Genomic DNA, 20,191 nt, shown 5'->3' on the forward strand with positions numbered 1-20,191 from the left:
AATACAAATGCACAGTTAATTAAATATTAGAGACAAACATTCATGACCAAAAAGCTGACAAACAAATTCAAACACAGGACATCACTGAGAAATATTTAACCAATCAATGTTCACTTTAGAAAAAAAACGAGTTTTTATCTACATTTATACCCATCGATACTTATCAGTCTATGGAAGAAGCGATTCGATAAAAGCTTTTCTTATATCATCTAGCGATATTGTCTTATATCAACTAGTTGCATTGTGGGAAATTTCAGACGAATGTTAGCATTTGTAAGAAGAAAGGCAGATTTCTCATTATAAAGCAACGACTCTTTTCTTAAAACAGGGTGACATTTAACTCGACATACGTCTGATGTATAATTTTCATGAGTTATTTTATGTAATAACAAGCAAGGTGTATTTAAACGAGAAAATTGAATTATTGAATAAACGAAGCATACATACACGATTTATCCTTTGTAGATGTACACATTCTATAAATGTCATAATCAGCAAATTCAGTGGAATGCAATTGAGATGAATTTAATTGTTTGCTACGCCAAAATCACCTATAAGTCCACGATACTGCTATATTTTAAAATATCAATGCGATATTTGTCTTATATCATAGCGATGATTTTTTAATATCAAAATTTTACGAATGCGATACTTTTCTGATATTACTGCTATAGTTTTCTAGTATAGAATGAATACGATAACACATCACAATGCATCTTAAGAAAACTCTAAACCTTATTCACAAACTTAGATCATGACCGTTTTAATGTTTTAGGATCAACATAACTAAAATTTCGTAACTGTAACAAAACTAACGCTTACATTAACTTATCATTTCGAAAATGTTGTTTGCCCCTACTAATAGTTGAAAGTGTTAACAACCTGTTCAGTCTATTGTTTTCAATCAAATGGTTTAACCGACTAACTAAAATGTTTAACCTCGCCACATTATTCATGTATGTGAATGTCCCAATTCAGGAGCCTGTAATTCAGTGGATGTCGCTTGTTTATGTGTTACATATTTGTTTTTCGTTAATCTTTTTTTTTTATATAAATAAGGCCGTTAGTTTTCTCGTTTGAATTGTTTGATATTGTCTTATCGTGGTCTTCTATAGCTGACTAGGCGGTATGGGCTCTGCTCATTGTTAAAGGCCGTACGGTAGCCCATAGGTGTTAATGTCTGACTTAGTTTGGTCTCTTTCATTTGTCTCAGTGGCAATCTTACCACATCTTCGTTTTTATAATTATATTTGAAGTAATGATGCATTGGCGGAGTTTAAAAGCGGCTGCAAATACGTCTACCGACTTATCAGATTCTAATATACTGGTCACACTGCTATAGCCTACCCACCTTGGTAATATCAAAGTAGACAAAAATATCATTATTTAAAAGAAACATTCATTCAAACAATCCAATCAATACAGCTCCAAATTATAATGAATATTCAAATGGTAAAATAAATAATCCAAACAAATTAAAATGTACAAATGCTGATGTCCCGAACTTTGAAGATACTAACTCAGACTCAGACTATAAATAGGACAACTTCAGATACAACGAAAATAAAAAATCTTGTCAAACAGAAAATGTATTTATTATTAACATAGAAAAAAATATTTAGAAGGAAAACAGTTCTTTTTTGGATATCAAAGACTTTTCCCGTTGGTAAATCGATATCTCAATGAACATAATCATCTCGCCGTGGACGCTCTTTTACATCGCGATGACCGTTAGGGCATTCCGATGTATTGTTGCCACAGAGATTTGACTTTCGTTTTTGACTAGTAAACCGATCGTATAAATACGCGAACATTTCTTAGTGCAAAATAACAATTCGTATCGCTTGTTCGACATCATAATCGTATTTTAACCAATGAAGTACTGAGATCAAACGAACCACACGTTGATTAAATATTTTTTATACAATGAGTGAAGAAAGGGATAAATTGACGAAGAGTTAGAGAAATGTGTTTATATCTTTTCTATATTTATTAATTTAAATCGTTCAGTTTGAGGACTGGAATCAGTTATTTATAAATATATTAATGTACGTGGTCGATTTTAAATTATCGATAAGGGCGTTGACCATTCGCATGTGCACACGTAGTTAGTTATACTTAAGCACATATATAATATATATTCGAAAACAGTATTAAATATACTTTTTGTAACATTTTTTGTTTGTTATTTGTAGATTGTTGAGACAACTTTTTTTTTAGTTTATTTAAACTGAGGACTTATTCTGTGATGTGGACTGTATTTTGCACAATTACAAACCTTTGTAATTTTGTTATCATTGGATAAACATGTATTGTAATTGTTTGATATTATATAAAAGAGATTGGTCATCGTGCCTGACAAGTTCTAAAACTAGTGTTTTATCTATTTATATTATGAATGAGATAAGAAACAGATTGGGCCGAGGTATATAGAAATCATATAGTCTAGTATATAAATAATTTATGTCCGTTTGAACGAAGAGAATTTAGAAAATAAGGAAAATTTTAAAGATTTATAGATAAAAGAAGATAGTGCATGAGTTCGAATGATACATCTTTCCATCAAAGTAATAATTTATTTAAAGTAAACCATTATAGATCAATGAAGGGCATTACACACGGGGCCTTGGCTCACAGTGAACACCACGCTATATAGGAACAAAAGCATTACTAGTGTTAAACCATTCAAACAGGAAAACCAACGGTCTGATTTGTATAAAAAAGGAGATTAAAAAATACACGTCAGATTTTCTCGAATCAATCTGAACGAGGACAGTATGATTCATCTTTGTCACAAATTAAGTTCATTGTTATCAATAAGGAAAGTCTTTCATGCGTGCGTTGCGAGAGTATCGGATATATATTATTTCGGTGCGTTCATTATGAAATTTGCTAAATGTTATATATGTGAACAATCATTTTGATATACTTAGCTATTTGATTACGGCATTGTCTATTAATCCCTTATTTGATTAATTTTTATTTCCAAAACCAATTGAGAAATTTGTAAGATGTTACCAAAAACAATTTGAATTTATGCAATTGTCTTAAAACTGCTTATTTAATACAATACTACTAAGAAGTAAAAAAAAAAATATAAAAATGAACTCCTAGGAAAATTCAAAACAGAAAGTCCTTATTATCAAATGGTGAAATCAAATGATAAAACACATCAAACGAATGGATAACAACTGTCATATTTCTGACTCGGTACTGGCATTCTCAAATTTTGAAAACGGATGATTGAACTTGGTTTTATAGCGCTTAACCACTCACGTGTATGACAGTCTCATCAAATTATGTCATATTTACAACGATGCGTGAACAAAACAGACATAATAGGTAAAATTGTCAAAAAATGGGTTCAGTAGTCAAATATTAATACTAATAAGTTCTAATATTGATATTATACAAACACCGCTATGATATTTTAAAAGTATCTCATTGATATTAGAAATATTTATGTATATAAGAAAAACACAGCACTTCAAATTTTACACGGACATAAACGTTTGCTCCTAGCTGACTTCTGAATGTATATTTAGACTCAATTGTTGTTTATATTTGAACAATAAGTTTTAAAGTTAATATTTTCTTAATTTTTCGTTGCCGAAAACAACATTTTCCGCATGGAATGTCTGCATATTTACAATTGATATTAGACAATATCGCTATGTGATATAAGAAAAGTTTTTATCGATACGCTTCTTCCATAGACTGATATGTTTTTGAATATACATACAAAAGTTAATGACAGTGTAGTAAGGACAGCATTATTGCACAGACTGCTAAAAAAAGAAAAATGGGTGGCATATTGCATGACTGATTAACGCATATTCTTATATAATGATACATTATATACTTTTGAAACAGATGGCTTCCTTAGAGAATAGTTCCATGTTGGAGTTCAAACCGCCGGATAACCTTAGTCTTAATTCCCATGTTTAAGGTTTTTGTTGGTAACCTAGATTAATATTTCAACCCCAATTTTGACTGAATTAGTTAATCTTAATCAAATATATTTTAAATAATTTTTTTTATCAGTTGACTGTTTGTTCTTAGTTCAGAGACACCTTTGGCGTATAGTAAGTTGTGGTGCCTTACAAACATTGGTAATGCATGGAGGTCTTAATGTGAAACCCGAAACAACAAATATTATCATTTTTACCTAATAAATAAATACAAAAATCTCTAAAATGTGTGATTTGTTTTGTTTTGCCCTATAACCATTTGAATCTGCTATAAAATTCGTATAATTGGGTAAAGTCTTCAATAATAGAGGTGAACTAACTACAGCAGCTAAAACATTGCCGATAAAACAACCGCTCTAGAAAAATAACCGTATTCGAACTTTACATTACAGAAGAACAATAAGTGAGTATTTTAGTCATTAATTTCACCTATAATGACTTATGGATAGGAAATACGAATCTCATGTTTTACTATAAACATAGCTACTGCGATTACGCAGGATTAGGCGGATGTACATTCTAAACCTACAAAAACTCTATTGTCATTTGTAGAAACACCTTTTTTGGGTCAAATTATGTTATTTAATGGGAACCCTTCTCCCTCACGTTTTTAATTATCATTTTTAAGTAAGAACACACTATTCAAATATACAAATATGACTGGATCCGTTACTACATATCATTTTGTTAATCGGAATCTAAAACATAATGGACAATTCATAGAAAGTTCATAGCAGTTCCTTAAATATTTTGTTATATGAAAAATTGGTACTGAATCAACAGATATTTGCAATATACATCGTTACTTTAAAAAAAATCACTTAAATGTAACTTCTGCCTTTAATCTATATTGATTTATCTAACATATACGTAGTTCTCTAGATAAATCAATGGGTATGGGGTAGCCTCGCCTCTCCCTTGATCTACCTACGATACATGTTTTCCAGTAACATAGACGATTTTGATACCATTGGTATCCTTTCTGATTTCCAAAATGCCATTGTGTATATGAATTTAAAAGAAAATTGAAGCGCTGTTTTGGAAAAGCGAAGACTTGTGTATTCATGAGTTATTTTTTTATATAACTGCAGAAAACGTAGCCGAAGAAGAGTCTGCATTTGATGTCGGTGTATTTAAAATTTCATTTCAAGATGAATGTGATGAATTGTGTTACGAAGAAAATGCTTCTAAAAAAATAAGAAAATAATGAACTCCGAGTAATTCAAAACGGAAAGTCCCTAATCAAATGGCACAATCATAAGACACATCAAGAGAATGGAAAACAACTGTCATATTCCAGAATGTTTTATGGTAGAAAATGGAGAATTGAACCTGGTTGATAAGCTAGCTAAGCCTCTTACTTGTATGACAGTTGCATCAAATTGCATTATATTGACAACGATAACTAAAGGTATGTTTCACATTAAATAATTTGTTAATCCGTTGTATAAATTCGATGCAACAATGAAAAATTTCTGACAGACTGACTTTATGCATCTTTTATACTGATATAATTTTTAAATTTTCGATTTATAACTGATTTCAGGTATACCCTGATACTGGATTTCAGGGACAGCTAACTTTGCGTATACTCTTCGGTTGAAGACATGTCTAGATGTATCTTTAACAAGAGACCACTGCGTTTCTATTGTTCGCCTATATGATTTCGTTATTAATTATTGATAGGATTTACAAGAATTCGGTTGATCCATATGAAACACCCGAAATTGTCTAAAATATAAAATGTACATTAATTTTGTGATTTCGATACCTTTTAAAGCTAATTATTCGGTATTTGTTTACTCATTGTTGAAGGTTGTAGTGTGATCTACAGCTGTTAACTTCTGTGGAGTATGGTCTCTTATGACGTGTTGTCTTATTTGCAATCATACCACATCTTCTTTTATACATTAACTAACACTTGGACCCACGAGACATGGTCGATCTATTGTTTAGAAAGGTGAACAATAGAAGTGCAATTGACACAAGCTTAAATAAAACCTACAAGTAGTTGGTATAGATTTTTTACTTGATTCTAACTTTTCTTATATGCATATATGGACCTCAGAGACAACTGCATTTTCAGCGTTTTATGTTACTGGGATTTTGTCTGAGCATCTCTTCCTATGATGCCTCAAAAATAATAAATATTTAAAATATTTAGACAAAACCATTCTTAAATCAAGGTACGATAATTATATCGACAATGATAAGAATATTAGTATTCAAGGAAAAAATGGCCGTGACTCTCTTTGATTACTGGATTATAGCCCGGCAGTTAAAGGACTGGACAGAGCGTGAGGAAAGTCCTGGATTAATTTACAGGCAGATCAAGTGAGGTATGCAGACAAATATTTAAAAAAGTGTCTATCATTGCGTATAAACACAGCAGAAATCTTAAAGATTTGTTTGCCTGAACCCGGCATTAGTTGTGAGACTTTTGAAAAGGAACTCAAAGTAGGCCACTTAAAGAGTGAGCCAATCTAAAATTTCTAAACACCGTTATTTGAAAAAAAATCATACCTAAGGCAATAAAAAATAAAGAAAAACGGTATAAAGTCTTGAGTTAAGCTATGTATGTTGGTTGAGGGAACTCTTATTTATAATATTAGTAGTCAGGGAAATAATGCCCGTGACCCTCTTTGATTTCTAAACACCTTATATATTGAACTGATTGTTGGATATGTGAGTCTATTATGATGACGTAAAGATCAGGTTTACGTTCTGTTTTTCTTCATTGTTTTTTTTTGCCGAAATAACTGGCATTTAATATGTCGTGAAAATAACACCTTTTGGACTTTTTTCTTAGATTGTTTTGAAGGCAGGGACGTTCGTGACATTCTTACACATCTTGATGGGTTAGAATGTTATTATAATGAAAAATCAAGTTTTTCCATACAAAAATATTGTGACCTTATGTTTTATTTTGATATGTTAAAAATCAATTCATCAAGAATTTTAAGAAAAAATCATTTTTTGAATTTTGAGACATTCAGGACTAGTAGCCGACACCAAGGATAATACTTGGTTCAAAACGTAACTATTGTACGCAAAGAACTGTTAGTATTATCTTTATTTAAAGTAAGTTGAACAGTACAAATTTCTTTAGTATATTTACAGAAGTCGTCATTTTTGAGAGCCAATATATCATTCAAATATCTAAAAGTATTGTTAAATTTTTGTATCAAATGTTGTTTAGATTGGTCTTTGCTAATTTTACTCATAAATTGTAACTCATTACAGTACCAGACATGTGTATCTTTTTACATTATTTAAAAAAATGCTGATTTTAGTATTAATAAATATGTTAATTTCATGTGTGTTTAAAAAGTCATTTCTGAAAACTGCATAAGGGTCTTTAGCATTTTGTTTATAATTTTATATATGAGTAATTTTATGAATTGAATAGATTAAGATAATTAGGAAAATATTCATTTCGTGATATATAGGATCATGTATTTTATAGCCCAGTACTTAAGTCTTTAAATTAAATATATGTGACCCAATCTTGATTTTGTTTAAAAGTACATATACTTTCTTCCAAATTTCGTGAAAGAATTGACATTGACTTGTTTCTTGTATTTTCCATTGTAGTAGTATGTGTTTACATGGGAAGATATATAGACAGTAACTGTTTAGTGTCTTTAAATATCAGCTGTATGTGTACGAAGCTAGGAAACAGGTGTAATGCGAGCTTTTGCGAGCTATTACTCCTAGTAAGTGCCGAGTACAAATACAGCTGATATTTAAAGACACTAAACAGTTATTGTCTTTATTCTGCAATTAATTCTGTATCTTGTTTGACCTTTGAAAAACAAAGAAACTAACATTTTTTGCAGTAGATTTCAATTTAAAATCCCTTGAGTCCCGCGTAGTAATATTAAAATCACATATTCAACTCAAGGTGGGTTCGCAAAAAAAAAAACACAATCTCGAATGGTCAACAATAATACATCGATCAAAGTGAATAAGTCAGTATTCTAACAAAACAACTTATTTCAACAGTAAAAAATAAATAACAAAACATTGTTCGATTTGAAACAAAAGTGTTCGAGTTGTCGTACGCTTCAGTATTTAGAACTGAACTTGAAATTAGCTTATCATGCTGAAATAGACATGGTTTATGTTGTGTTAATCAAGTACACATTCAAGTTTTGAAATCGATGAGTTGTGTTGTAGAAAATACTGCTGTCATGTGTGTCTGTTATCATTAAATGTGTTTCATTCTTATTGCTATAAAGAAATGCTTGAAAACTTAAAGACCCCATAATGTCAAACAATACGTCATTGGAATGCGACTGCAATACACATTCTGAGGTAACGAAGGTTCAGTTAACACTCTTCAATCCCAATAAGTTGTCCGGCAATGGGCGGAGCTTTAAAGCGATATCAGTATAGTATACAGGTACAGCATAGCGATACCTGTTGGGATATATATGTATGATGAGACATCTAAGTGCAAGATAAAATAGAGTAATTTCCATCTTAACATTTTATATTTGTTATTAATTGAATAAGGAGAAGTACATTGTAGCAATTTTTTATTGGAGTGATTGATTCTAATTTAAAGATGTATTTATTTCACCTAAATATTTACTCCAAAAAATTAGAATATACCTTGGACAATAGACATAAACGATTACATAAAATTGAGAAAGGAAATGGTGAATATGTCAAAGCGACAACCACCCGACCATAGAGCAAACAACAGCCGAAGGCAACCAATGGGTCTTCAATGTAGCGAGAATTCCCGCACCCGTAGGTGTCCTTCAGCTGGCCCCTAAAATATGCATAATAGTACAGTGATAATGGACGTCATACTAAACTCCGAATTATACACAAGAAACTAAAATTTAAAATCATACAAGACTAACAAAGGCCAGAGGCTCCTGACTTGGGACAGGCGCAAAATTGCGGCGGGGTTAAACATGTTTATGAGATCTCAACCCTCCCCCTATACCTCTAGCCAATGTAGAAAAGTAAAAGAATAACAATACGCACATTAAAATTCAGTTCAAGAGAAGTCCGAGTCTGATGTCAAAAGATGTAACAAAAGAAAATAAATAAAATGACAATAATACATAAATAACAACAGACTACTAGCAGTTAACTGACATGCCAGCTCCAGACCTCAATTAAACTGATTGAAAGATTATGTCTTCATCATATGAATATCAGGTACAATCCCTCCCGTTAGGGGTTTAGTATCATACTATCATAAAATATATGAGAAGAACATAACCCGTGTCATGCCAACAACTGTTTTTTTTAAGAAATAAATGTGTTTAGTTCCGATGCAAAGACCCTATCAGTGAATCAATGTTAAATCCAAAATATGCAATCTTTAATGACCTGACAACAGTATCGTAACTATATCCCCTTTTAATAAGTCTATTTAAAGGTTTTGTTAGTTTCTGAGGAGAATACTGACATTTTTGTGCTTTATAAAGAATATTTCCATAAAATTTTGGATGTGAAATACCTGAACGTATAAGATGTCTGCATGTTGAGTTATATTTACGAATTATTTCCTTATACCGGTGATAAAATTTAGTAAATGTTTTGACCAGTTTGTGATATCGAAAACCTACATGTATATGTTTTGTTTAATAGTGAAACTAGAAAATAGTCTAGGTCTCTTTTTTTATTACTTAGAAAATTGAATTGAAAATTTTCAATAATGTATGTACTGTAGTACATTTTTTTCTTAAAACTGAAATTTTGTTGTTTTTTTTTCATTTTTCGGAAAATTGATAATTGTTCCGGTTCCGATTGGGAATTGGTTTCATTAGTTGTTGTAAATAAAAAAAAAGAAATATCAACAACATGAACAACGAAATGAAAATTCACACGGGAGACATTTTTATTTCATTCTGGAATTCTTTAAATGTTTGATAATATGCTTATCAATTTTCGTTTCTCATGACCCCTATATGAATTCTTTAAACAAAAATTGTAAACTTAGCCATATTTCCTTGCTTATTCAGAAAGATCTCAATTGAAAATGCATTGAACTTCATTACTTCTATCTGAAAACAAACGAAAAAAATGTTGTTTTACTGATAAACTGTTTATACACAGTTTCCATTTCCCCTATTTTTCATCTCAAATTCAAAACCCAAACACACTTGATATGAATACAAATACAACAAATCATCGATATCAACAAATAATCATGTGATAGATGGACTAAATTTCTTTTTTTTAACAGTCATTGAATTGCATAAATCACTTTATAGCATATAATAAATACCTTGGCAACGCCTTCCGTAATAACCTGGTTTACATAAACAGGCACCATTTATATGCTGACATCTGCCAGTTGTAGATCCTTCGTGGTCACAGTTACAAGGTTGGCAGGTCATTCCCATGGAACATTTTAAACTGTCTTTACACTCAAAAAAACCATTACAGCATCGTTTGAAACATTTTTTTTTCTCTACCTTATCATCTTGACATTGCTCTCCACGTCCCTTTTTTTCAAGTACTATGTGTCTATAACGCTTCTGCTTTGCCCCAATTCCACATGCGTTGCTACAAATAGACCAAGATGTCCATTCACTTAACTTACAGTCCTGATTTCTTTCGATATCGCAATTCTTTCCTATAAAATTCTCTTTACATTGACACTGTCCCGTTTCTGAATTGCATATTCTTGATATTGCTCCTGTTGTATTACATGTGCAAGGTGTACATGCAGAGGTTATATTTTGGCATTTGATAAAACGAGTGCCTTTGCGAGCATATCCTTTTATGCACTTATTTTCAATGTCAATATTCTTCGTCAGATGAAATTGATCGCAATGAACATTTGCTGAATGTTTTATCGATGCACTACATGTAGAATCCGTTGTAAATTTAATCTGTTGGTTAGTGCGCTGCTTAAATAAACGGAGAACGGAGGGAGAATAAATATTTAATATATGACGGACTTGTAACAAGGCGGAAAACCCATTGGCCTGTGCAAGATTAAACTGTATCCAAAGATTGTTAATTTTGGCTCTGAAATTTGTTGAGCAAGCCTCGTTCTTATTAATACCGATAACTCTGGTCATCAATGATTCTGGTTGAAATATATCGTCAGATTGTCTGTAATTAAAGTACGAGTTCATTTTGTACAGAGCCCTAGTCAAATGATAGGCAGTATGCATCAATTTCGATTTTGAATACCCCGTTTTTGCAGTTTCATCACATTTCATTATTTTTTTCGCATCTTTGATCAAGTAGTTCAAGCTCAGATATGTATTATAAAAGGATCCAAGGTCAAAACTTGTCAAAACTTGCTTCTCTATATTCTCAATGCTTGCTTTTTGAATCATTTCATAAGCATAACTAATACACTTCATTGATGCAGTTAAAAAATTGGATTGCAATTTCGTATCAATACTATGTCCTACCTGAGGGACCTGATTCAAGGTTGATAAGATGGCTACTGTATCCTTTGCCAAGACAACTTGATTAAAGCTTTGACAGTTGTCTCCATCAAAGTAATTTGGACAGAAACACATATCACGATTTACCTTTGAAAGATGGATACATTTACCTTTGTTACACTGTTTTTTACACACATTCTTAGAGGAACATTCTTCTACAACTCCTAGTAAGGCCCTTCTGAATTCGTAAATGTTCTTAGTCCATTTATGTATCTGTGATAATGAATTAATATTCGTTTTAGCTAGCTTACCATACACAACCATGATTTGCTGAGTTTTGAATAGTTTCAAAAGTAAATTAGTCCCAAAATTCAAAATTGTCTTTTCATTGCAACCTGACGTTTCTTTAACTTGCTGAAGTAGCGACATCTTTGAAAACCTTGTTCCATTTAAAGTTGCCTGAAAGATGTGCATATATTGATCTTCTATATCAAAATCATTTTTAAACAGCTTAATAGTCCATTGCATGCCTGTTTCACAGTCAGCTTGACTTGTACATTCCAACTCCTCAAGTTTTTCTAGAAATTTGTTTAAGATGACAAAACTGAATTCAATGCTTCTTAATTCGAAGTAAATTTCCCTGAAATCCTGACCAAACCTCTTCTCGCTTGTCAATTCAAGTTTTCTGTTTATATCTGTAAACGCCTTTTTTAATTTTTTAAACGTTTCTTGTTCGGTTTTTGGATCATACTCCTGAATAAAGGCAGCAAGGCTATCAATAGTACCGACAAAATTTGTCAACAAGTTGATTTGATTAAAAATCTTTGACTTCGGTTCGGTACTAAATAAATCAACGATATGCTTTCCATCTGCTAATCCGACCTTGATTTTACTTTTCCAATGCTCTCGTAGAGCTAATTCCTTTCCAAAGACAACACATCTCATCAGACCCAAGAGACAACTAACGACCATGAAAATCTGCATCATGCTGAAATACAATTAATATTTAATAGTCATAATAAAGCACTTGTACAGATTCGAATTGTACAATATAATAGTCTTTATTTATTAAATGAATGTGCATAAAATGACCAAAAAAAATACTTGATAAAAGAAATTTATCAAAAAAAGTATCTAGTGTATTTGTGTCATTGTTTATTTTGACCGTTGTTTTAAAGTCAAACAACGGTACAACATTGTTATGCTATTTCTTTATCCTGTCAGTTCTAAAAAAATCAGCTATCTTCTTTTGTTCGCCGAAAACATCGTTTTTCCATTACTTGACGTTTGCTTATCCAAATACCGGAAAGACCCCCCCCCCAACCCCGGTTTTTCAATAAAGTAAACTCCTTTTTATTCATTTTGATGGGTTTTTATTTTTGATTGGTGAAATGAATTGGAGGTAACTTCTTGAACAAATCGGCAAAAAAAAAAAAAAACAACACTGCTTCGTGTCGAAAATAACTTGACGTTTGCGTATCCAAAATTCAATTGACTAGGTATTCATATCGAGTGTTTGTCTTAATGAGATGCTTTATTAGATTTAGATTCAGCCCATCATTTTTAAATTCCTCGGAAATATTTAGATTTTTCGATAATGAAAATTGATAATTTGCACACAAACTTCAAGTTTGAAGATAAAATAAAGAATAAAGGATTTTGATTTGATGTGCAAATTTTGACGAATAATAAATATGTATATTTAATATTATTTGGGTCAATTAGTTTTCATTACGACAGTGGTATTTAGTGAGTAAAAATGAGGTTTGTGTCATCCGTAGTTTAACTGAATTTTCACGGTCACGTGACTCTCTTGTTGCTGATAGACTTGGGGTCAACCCGTGACCTGCTTTCCAATTGGTGCGCTTAACCCTCTTGCTGCCAGTTGTTTTTCAGGTTTGCATTTCATACGCCAGAAAATACGACTGCCGTGACATGCCGAAAAATGACGTCATTTAATATATGACGTTATGCCGTAATGACCTTTACATTTGTTGAGAGCCATGCAGATTGCAGAAAAATAATTACACATTTTAATTTTCGTTTTTTTTAATTTTCTAAAGAGTTACATCAATGTAAGAAGCTTGCATAAATTAAAACATGGACATATGTGTCCCTCCTACAGCAAGAGGTTTAACAATAAACAAGTCAAAGCTATTTGCAAATACTACCATTAAGTTGTCAATAATATAGTACTATCCTACTAAACGTTGCATGACTTCAGATAAGAACAGGAAACACAAACACGGAAAGACAGTTTTAACTGGGCAATGACAATTGCAGCAGCAAATCAATGCTCAACCCTGCATACTCAGTATTTAGTAGCCTTGGTAAACCAAAGTTAACTGCTTGTATAGAAGGCAAAGGCAAACACAATATGTTAGTAAAATTGAGAAAGGAAATGGGAAATGTGTCAAAGCGACAACAACCCGACCATAGAGCAGACAACAGCCGAAGTCCACCCAGTCAACAACTATACCCAGTAGTATGCCCAGTCAACAAACTTTATCGTTTTGGGTTAAAGGAATAAGAGACGGCTGTATTTTATATCATCGGAAAGCAGAAAACAAGCTCCATCGAATTATTGAGGTCGTTGGTGTCTACAGCAGTCACAATTTTCTTTAAATTCGAATATATATTTCAGAGGATTATTACTATAGTTTCTATATCTAGGAAACATTTGATATCTATGTTGCCGAATAGGGTTCGAAATTGACATTTGCACTAAATGGGGTGCATATCTAAAATATCCATTCACCTTGACCTCTCCGAAATTTATCTTTTCCGTTTGTTGATAGAAGGTGTTCGTTATGATTTTCTTGATTTGATGAGTGTGCAAACGCACACAATTGACTTCGTTCCAAAACTGGTGTAATATCTAGAATGATTTTCTTTTGATGAGGTGTGTTGTTTTATTGACTTTTGAAAATTGATATTCACTGAGGCCAACGGCCGAAGTGAATATCAGTTTTTCAAAAGTCAATTAAACCACATAGTTACTGAAACAAAAGACAGTAATTGCTTTATTCCATATTCTGAGAGAAATGCATGTAATGGAAAATATTTATGAAAAACCAATATTGTACGTCAAATTTATTTTTAACCAAAAGTATGCACGTAAAAGCACGCGACGTTTTGCGCGTTGAATATACGTTTTCGCAGGCGAATATGCTTATTTATTCACAATCAAATCATATAGAGAAATCTACTAAAGTTTTAGCAATATGGAATTATTATGTATATTGGATTGAAGTATCAAGTCTGGGTATATCTTTGCTCTATAGAAATAAGAAAAACTGCAAATGGTGCATAGGAAGATTGGTAATGTCAAAGTTATAAGACTATTAGAAACAGTTTAAATCTTCCTCTTAAACACTTATATGCCTTATTGATAATAAATTGTGCTAAAATTTTATCTACAAAAGGAGAACTGTAACAACATCAATCTAAAAAATAGATTTCTGATTTATGAGCTTATATATACTATTACGCGAGTTAATATAGATAAAATCAGATTGAAACAACTGAACATATAAAATTTTCCTTGAGCTAGCAGTAACTTTTCCGTATCTTTGTCTTCTTATAAATTTGTGGTATTCTTGCACATGTTGCAAGGTTTATCAATCAGCAAATAAGGTTAATTTTAGTGGTAAAGTCCCTATCTCAGATACTGTAATTAGTGGGTAAAATATATTTGTTGTATGGAATGGTAGCAAAATGTTCATGTCATTGAAGCCGAGTTCATCTAACCTTATCTAATTTGTATGGGACATTGATAATGTTTTTAAGAAGTACTTATATAATATAAAAAAGGAGATGCGGAAGTAAGCAGTTATTGGCAACCGTGTGGTCTTCAGCAAGAAAAATCCATACAATACGGTCGGCTATAAAATGCTTGGGTATATAAAAAAAATTGAAACAATACATTTCAGATAACTAATGATCTGTATTTATATAACGGCATAATTCATAACAAAATAATTTGTTAAAAAAAAATTGACAGACTTGAAACAATAACAATTACTCAAATACCGTTTCGATTCTGACTTGGGAGATGCATAAAGAGAATGTATTGATTGATTGACTATTGGTAGTTTTACGCTGCATTAGCGCAAAAAGGATATATCGCACCGAAAATGCATATAATCATTTTTTCTATTAATTTAGCAATTAGTAAAACTTGTTATTGGCAACCGTATGGTCTTCAGCAATGAGAAAAATCCATACAATAAGGTCGGCAATAAAATGCTTGGATATAAAAAAAATGTTGAAACAATCAAAAAGATAACTAATGATCTGTATTTATATAACGGCATAATTCATAACAAAATAATTTGTAAAAAACAAAATGACAGACTTGAAACAATGACAATCACACAAATACTGTTTCGATCCTGACTTGGGAGATGCATAAAGAGAATGTATTGATTGATTGACATTTGATAGCTTACCCTGCATTAACACAAAAAGGATATATCGCACCAAGAATGTATATAATTCTTTTTTCTATGAATTTAGCAATTAGTAAAACTTGTTTTATAAGTATTATCCCAACTTTTTCGGTAATGATTTTTATGGTCATACTTTTCTTAGATTATAAATGCATTCCTTTCATTGGCTTCCAGTAAGGAAACGACCAATTGATTTAGAAAGTAGGAAGGTTATGTGGTTTTTGAAAATCTATGACCTGGTATAAACTGAACATCACTGATTTTGCAAAAGACCGGATAAAAAAGAATACCCTACAACATGAAACGCAGGATATAAAAGTACATATAGGTCATTGGCTTCAGTGGTTTGCTAGAATATACCTATTGCCAATTCAGCTTTAAAATTATTGCAGATTTTTCTGCTAGTGTATAATTCATAGCAGGAACAGTGTTAGCTTTTTTGTTGTCTTTCACGCAAAGATGAATTTAAGTCTCAAACATCATGCAAGACCATCACATAGACTTGATGTTCCAAATTCAGTGGGTGACACGAAATCGATTTGATTCTTATACTACAGTTACAAGAAGAAATAAATACAATAAAAGGTTTAAAATATTGAAAAACAGACACAAAACAGATTCCTCCTGAACAAAACAATACTTTACAAAGCTATCTTGATTTTCAAACCTTATAAATCAAGCACATTTCAATACAATACAAATAGTTTCATTACGTTTCATCACTTATATTACCTGACATAACATAATACACGAATACATAAAATAATATAAAATATTAATGCCATTCTAAAATGAATAATGAGAGACAGGATTTAAAAATTAAAAGAATTAATAATAATAAATATCAATGTACTGCTAGATTTAGCCCCACACAACGAGTAAAAATTAGGAAATGTTGACTTGATTTGTGTTTTTAATTGCTTATGTCTTCAAAATTTCGTTTATTTCACACATTTGACACACAAACTTGCACGAAGTCTTATTGCTTTAATCAGAGTCAAAATTATCGAAATGATACACGTTATAACTTTGCTTTTCATGAAAATCTGGTTAATGTAAGGGTAAAATCTTAGTCTTACAAAAATGCTTAAATAATAATTTATTATATATTTAAATACTTTCGGATTTTGTTATATGATATATTATTTAATATTAATAAACAAGTATTATTGTAACCACCAACAAAGAGTGTAATAGTTAAATTTTTCATGTTTAAGATATCCCGTAAAATACGGTATCTGGGGGTACCATGTATCCTGTGAAAACACGAAATTTATAAAACCGTGACTATAGGAACTTACGAGGACAATCATGGTTTAAAAATATAAAGATTTTCCTTTAATTCGAAAAACAAATAGCCGTGTGTCATAATATAACTTAAACTGGACTCGACTGTACCTCGGGTTCATTTATTTAATCTATTTTTATCTACCATGGAATATTCTGCAGGTTTTTTTTACACAAGTCTACTGTTTCTGATCTAGCTAGGTCCAGCCTGATTTCAGCTTTTGAAAGTGCAAGTTAAAGAAAAAAATAGATAGTACTATCCATAGAAACAATGATATATTTTACAAAATAGATAAATTTGTTGTTTATAGTACGACGGCAGCAATGAAAATGTACCGTCATACTAAATACCTACATGTATCAAAAGTGGAACATATTTAAAATATTCAGACGAGTTATAACACAAATTAATTAAACATTGAGTTACAAAGATGCATTCCAAAGTGTGTCAACAGGTGCAATTAACACAAAGGTAAATCTGAGAATTCTCCCAGTTAAAGTTAGTTAAAAGTAAAAAACAATAATAAATTCAAACACCAGAGACTTAAATCAATTAAAACACATTTAGTGACAGAAGATATGACTTGTACAAAAATAAAAATATTGATAAAGAAATCTCTATATATATAGAAAACAAACGTGAATTTGTATTTATCCATCTCCCCAAAAAAATAATTAAAAAAAATCAAAGATCGTATTGCAACATTATTAATATAATCGTACTAATAAGTTTGTTTAGGGATCGAAGAGTTTTCACGGATCATATAGTATATCACCGCTTTTAGCACAGTATTTTTATTTTGATAAGTTTTCTACATGTTCAGCCAAATTTACTTTTAAAAATGTTTTAGTAAATGTATTAAGTAATTTATTGTTACGAAATACTTGCCTAAATAATTTATAAGTGATGCATTGATAACGTTCTTTAAAATATTTGACATCACTACATACACGGACATAACGAACGAGTTGGGATATATAAAAACTGTTTGGTGGAGCCAAAGGAACATCGTCGTAAAAAAAATGACAATAGGGAATGAAAATAGTCTGTTTTGTCGAAAATTTACATGTGAGCTATTCATGGGATTAAGCATACATCGTCCGAACAATTTCACATTTTTATCTTATTTTAAGAAACAAATTTCAGCCAATATTTTTACAAGAATAATGTATTGACATTTCATTACAAATGATCTTCTGTTCCGATCAGCAAAAAGAAAAATACCACCAAAGACAATCTTTGAATTTACCGGTCAGTTGAAAAAATATTCTCTGGAACTGAAAACGTATTTGTTTGAAAACTTTACGATCTTGATGATTAGGAGGACCCTTTCAGCTATTATCAATTACTACTGATAGGTCACAGTGGCATATTGTTTCAATTGAAACGCAACGGCAAATAGTATTGATAAATCACTTTCTCATTAAAACAATACGCAGAATGTCCAGATATATTCCTACATAAACTTCCTTATTCCACCAAATTTATTCCGGCGTTAACCCTAATAGGAAAAGAGTTGGCTTTAAATATTAGTGTTTGGGTAGAAACTGTAAACAGTTGAAATGGTGATTAAAATACAAATTACAGCAATGCCCAAATAAACTGATTCAACAAAAGAAATGATACATAGCATTGAATTTTCCAAAGATAATGGTTAAGATATATTGTACATGTACCGAAATAAATAAATGCCGAATTGGTCTAATATATACATAGTGTTATTTTTCTAACAAAACTATTCATTTTAAGCAAAAACGCGATTTTTTCTTTAAAACATTTTATTTCAAAAATCGTAATAAGAAATTAATTAATTAAGGAATGATTGAAATATTTTTTCTGTCTATGAAGAAATAACATAAAAAATGTGGTGCACACTGAATAACGCGTGTAGCGGGTTATTTTACAGTGTGCACCACATTTTTTATGTTATTTCGAATAGACAGAAAAAATATTACAGTCATTTCTTATAATTTAATTCTAAATCCATTTTAAACCGTAGAAAACCATGAAAAAAAACGTTGATGACGTCACGGTCACATGACTAAATTATGTCTATGGGCTCATAACAAAATAACGTCAGCCAATCAGAAGACGCGTTACATCCAAAATTAAATTATATAAAAATAAAAAATTATCTGCTTTACATTTTGAATGCCTTTACAGATATTTGAGTACTTAATTCTCATCTTCGAAAAAGTGCATATTTTGTCCCCATTTTCCGAACCATTGTTCAATAACTCAATATTTTCTCATTTTCCAATTTTGTCAGATTCTTTTAATCATATGCATGTGCTATGCAAATGTATACTTTTTATTGAATAATCAAGCAGTTTTATTATACTTTATGATAAAAAAAAAAATGAGTTCAAACGTTTGTATCGTTACTTTTGTTGAATAGTTTACTTAGCCTTTCATATTGATTTTGTATACAGATTCGAGTATCATGTAATGAACTTTTTCACATTTTATCCAAATAAAAAATAATTGTCCCTCCAAGCATACCCAAATTATGAATTCGTGAAAAAAAAATCAGTTCTCGATAACGGTTCATTTCGCGGAGATTCAGTTGCAACGGCGGCTTTTATTCTTTTGCGTTCACTCCTGTTAACTACATTAGAAGAAAAGAAAAAAGAAAGGGTGTATGAAAAACAGTCAGAATATGCTCTAAAGAAAAGGTCCCATTTGGACAATTTCAACTATTACGATTTCTGTTGTTTTATTGCTTATTATATTGATAGCTTATTTGTAGAAAAACCTTGGTAGGCAATATGGTACCAATAAATAATTAACATTACTGAAATTATAAATAAAATGTCTTTCATTGAGGGGGACCCGGGTGGAAACCTCAAGTTCCCACATTGAAGAAGGGAAATAAATTAAAGACCGCCTTTTTGAAAAAAATAAAATATCAACACCCTACACGTACATACATTTCTCAATACTTCTATTCGTTATTACAAAAAAAAAATTAATATACTTTATCTATCATTATAAATATAAAATATTGCATCAGTAGTGGATCTAGAACTTCAAGAGTCGAAGTTGTTTGCGACATCAAAAAACTTTATTTGGATATGCTGGTTATAGACTGATTGATATTTACCACAT

General features: G+C 31.1%; 1 protein-coding gene across 1 annotated transcript in view; it reads right to left on the reverse strand.

Annotated features, from left to right (window-relative positions):
- The window catches only part of LOC143075387 (uncharacterized), a 33,807-nt gene extending 21,480 nt beyond the window's left edge, over window positions 1-12,327 (reverse strand). The window contains exon 1 of the mRNA XM_076250776.1: window positions 10,225-12,327. Within this exon, the coding sequence (XP_076106891.1) occupies window positions 10,225-12,316 (2,092 nt within the window). The 5' untranslated portion in view covers window positions 12,317-12,327. The remainder of the gene's footprint in view (window positions 1-10,224) is intronic.
- Between the last annotated feature and the right edge of the window lie 7,864 nt (window positions 12,328-20,191).

Source organism: Mytilus galloprovincialis, chromosome 5 (genome assembly GCF_965363235.1).
Source record: "Mytilus galloprovincialis chromosome 5, xbMytGall1.hap1.1, whole genome shotgun sequence".
In the NCBI taxonomy this organism is placed as follows: Eukaryota; Metazoa; Mollusca; class Bivalvia; order Mytilida; family Mytilidae; genus Mytilus; species Mytilus galloprovincialis.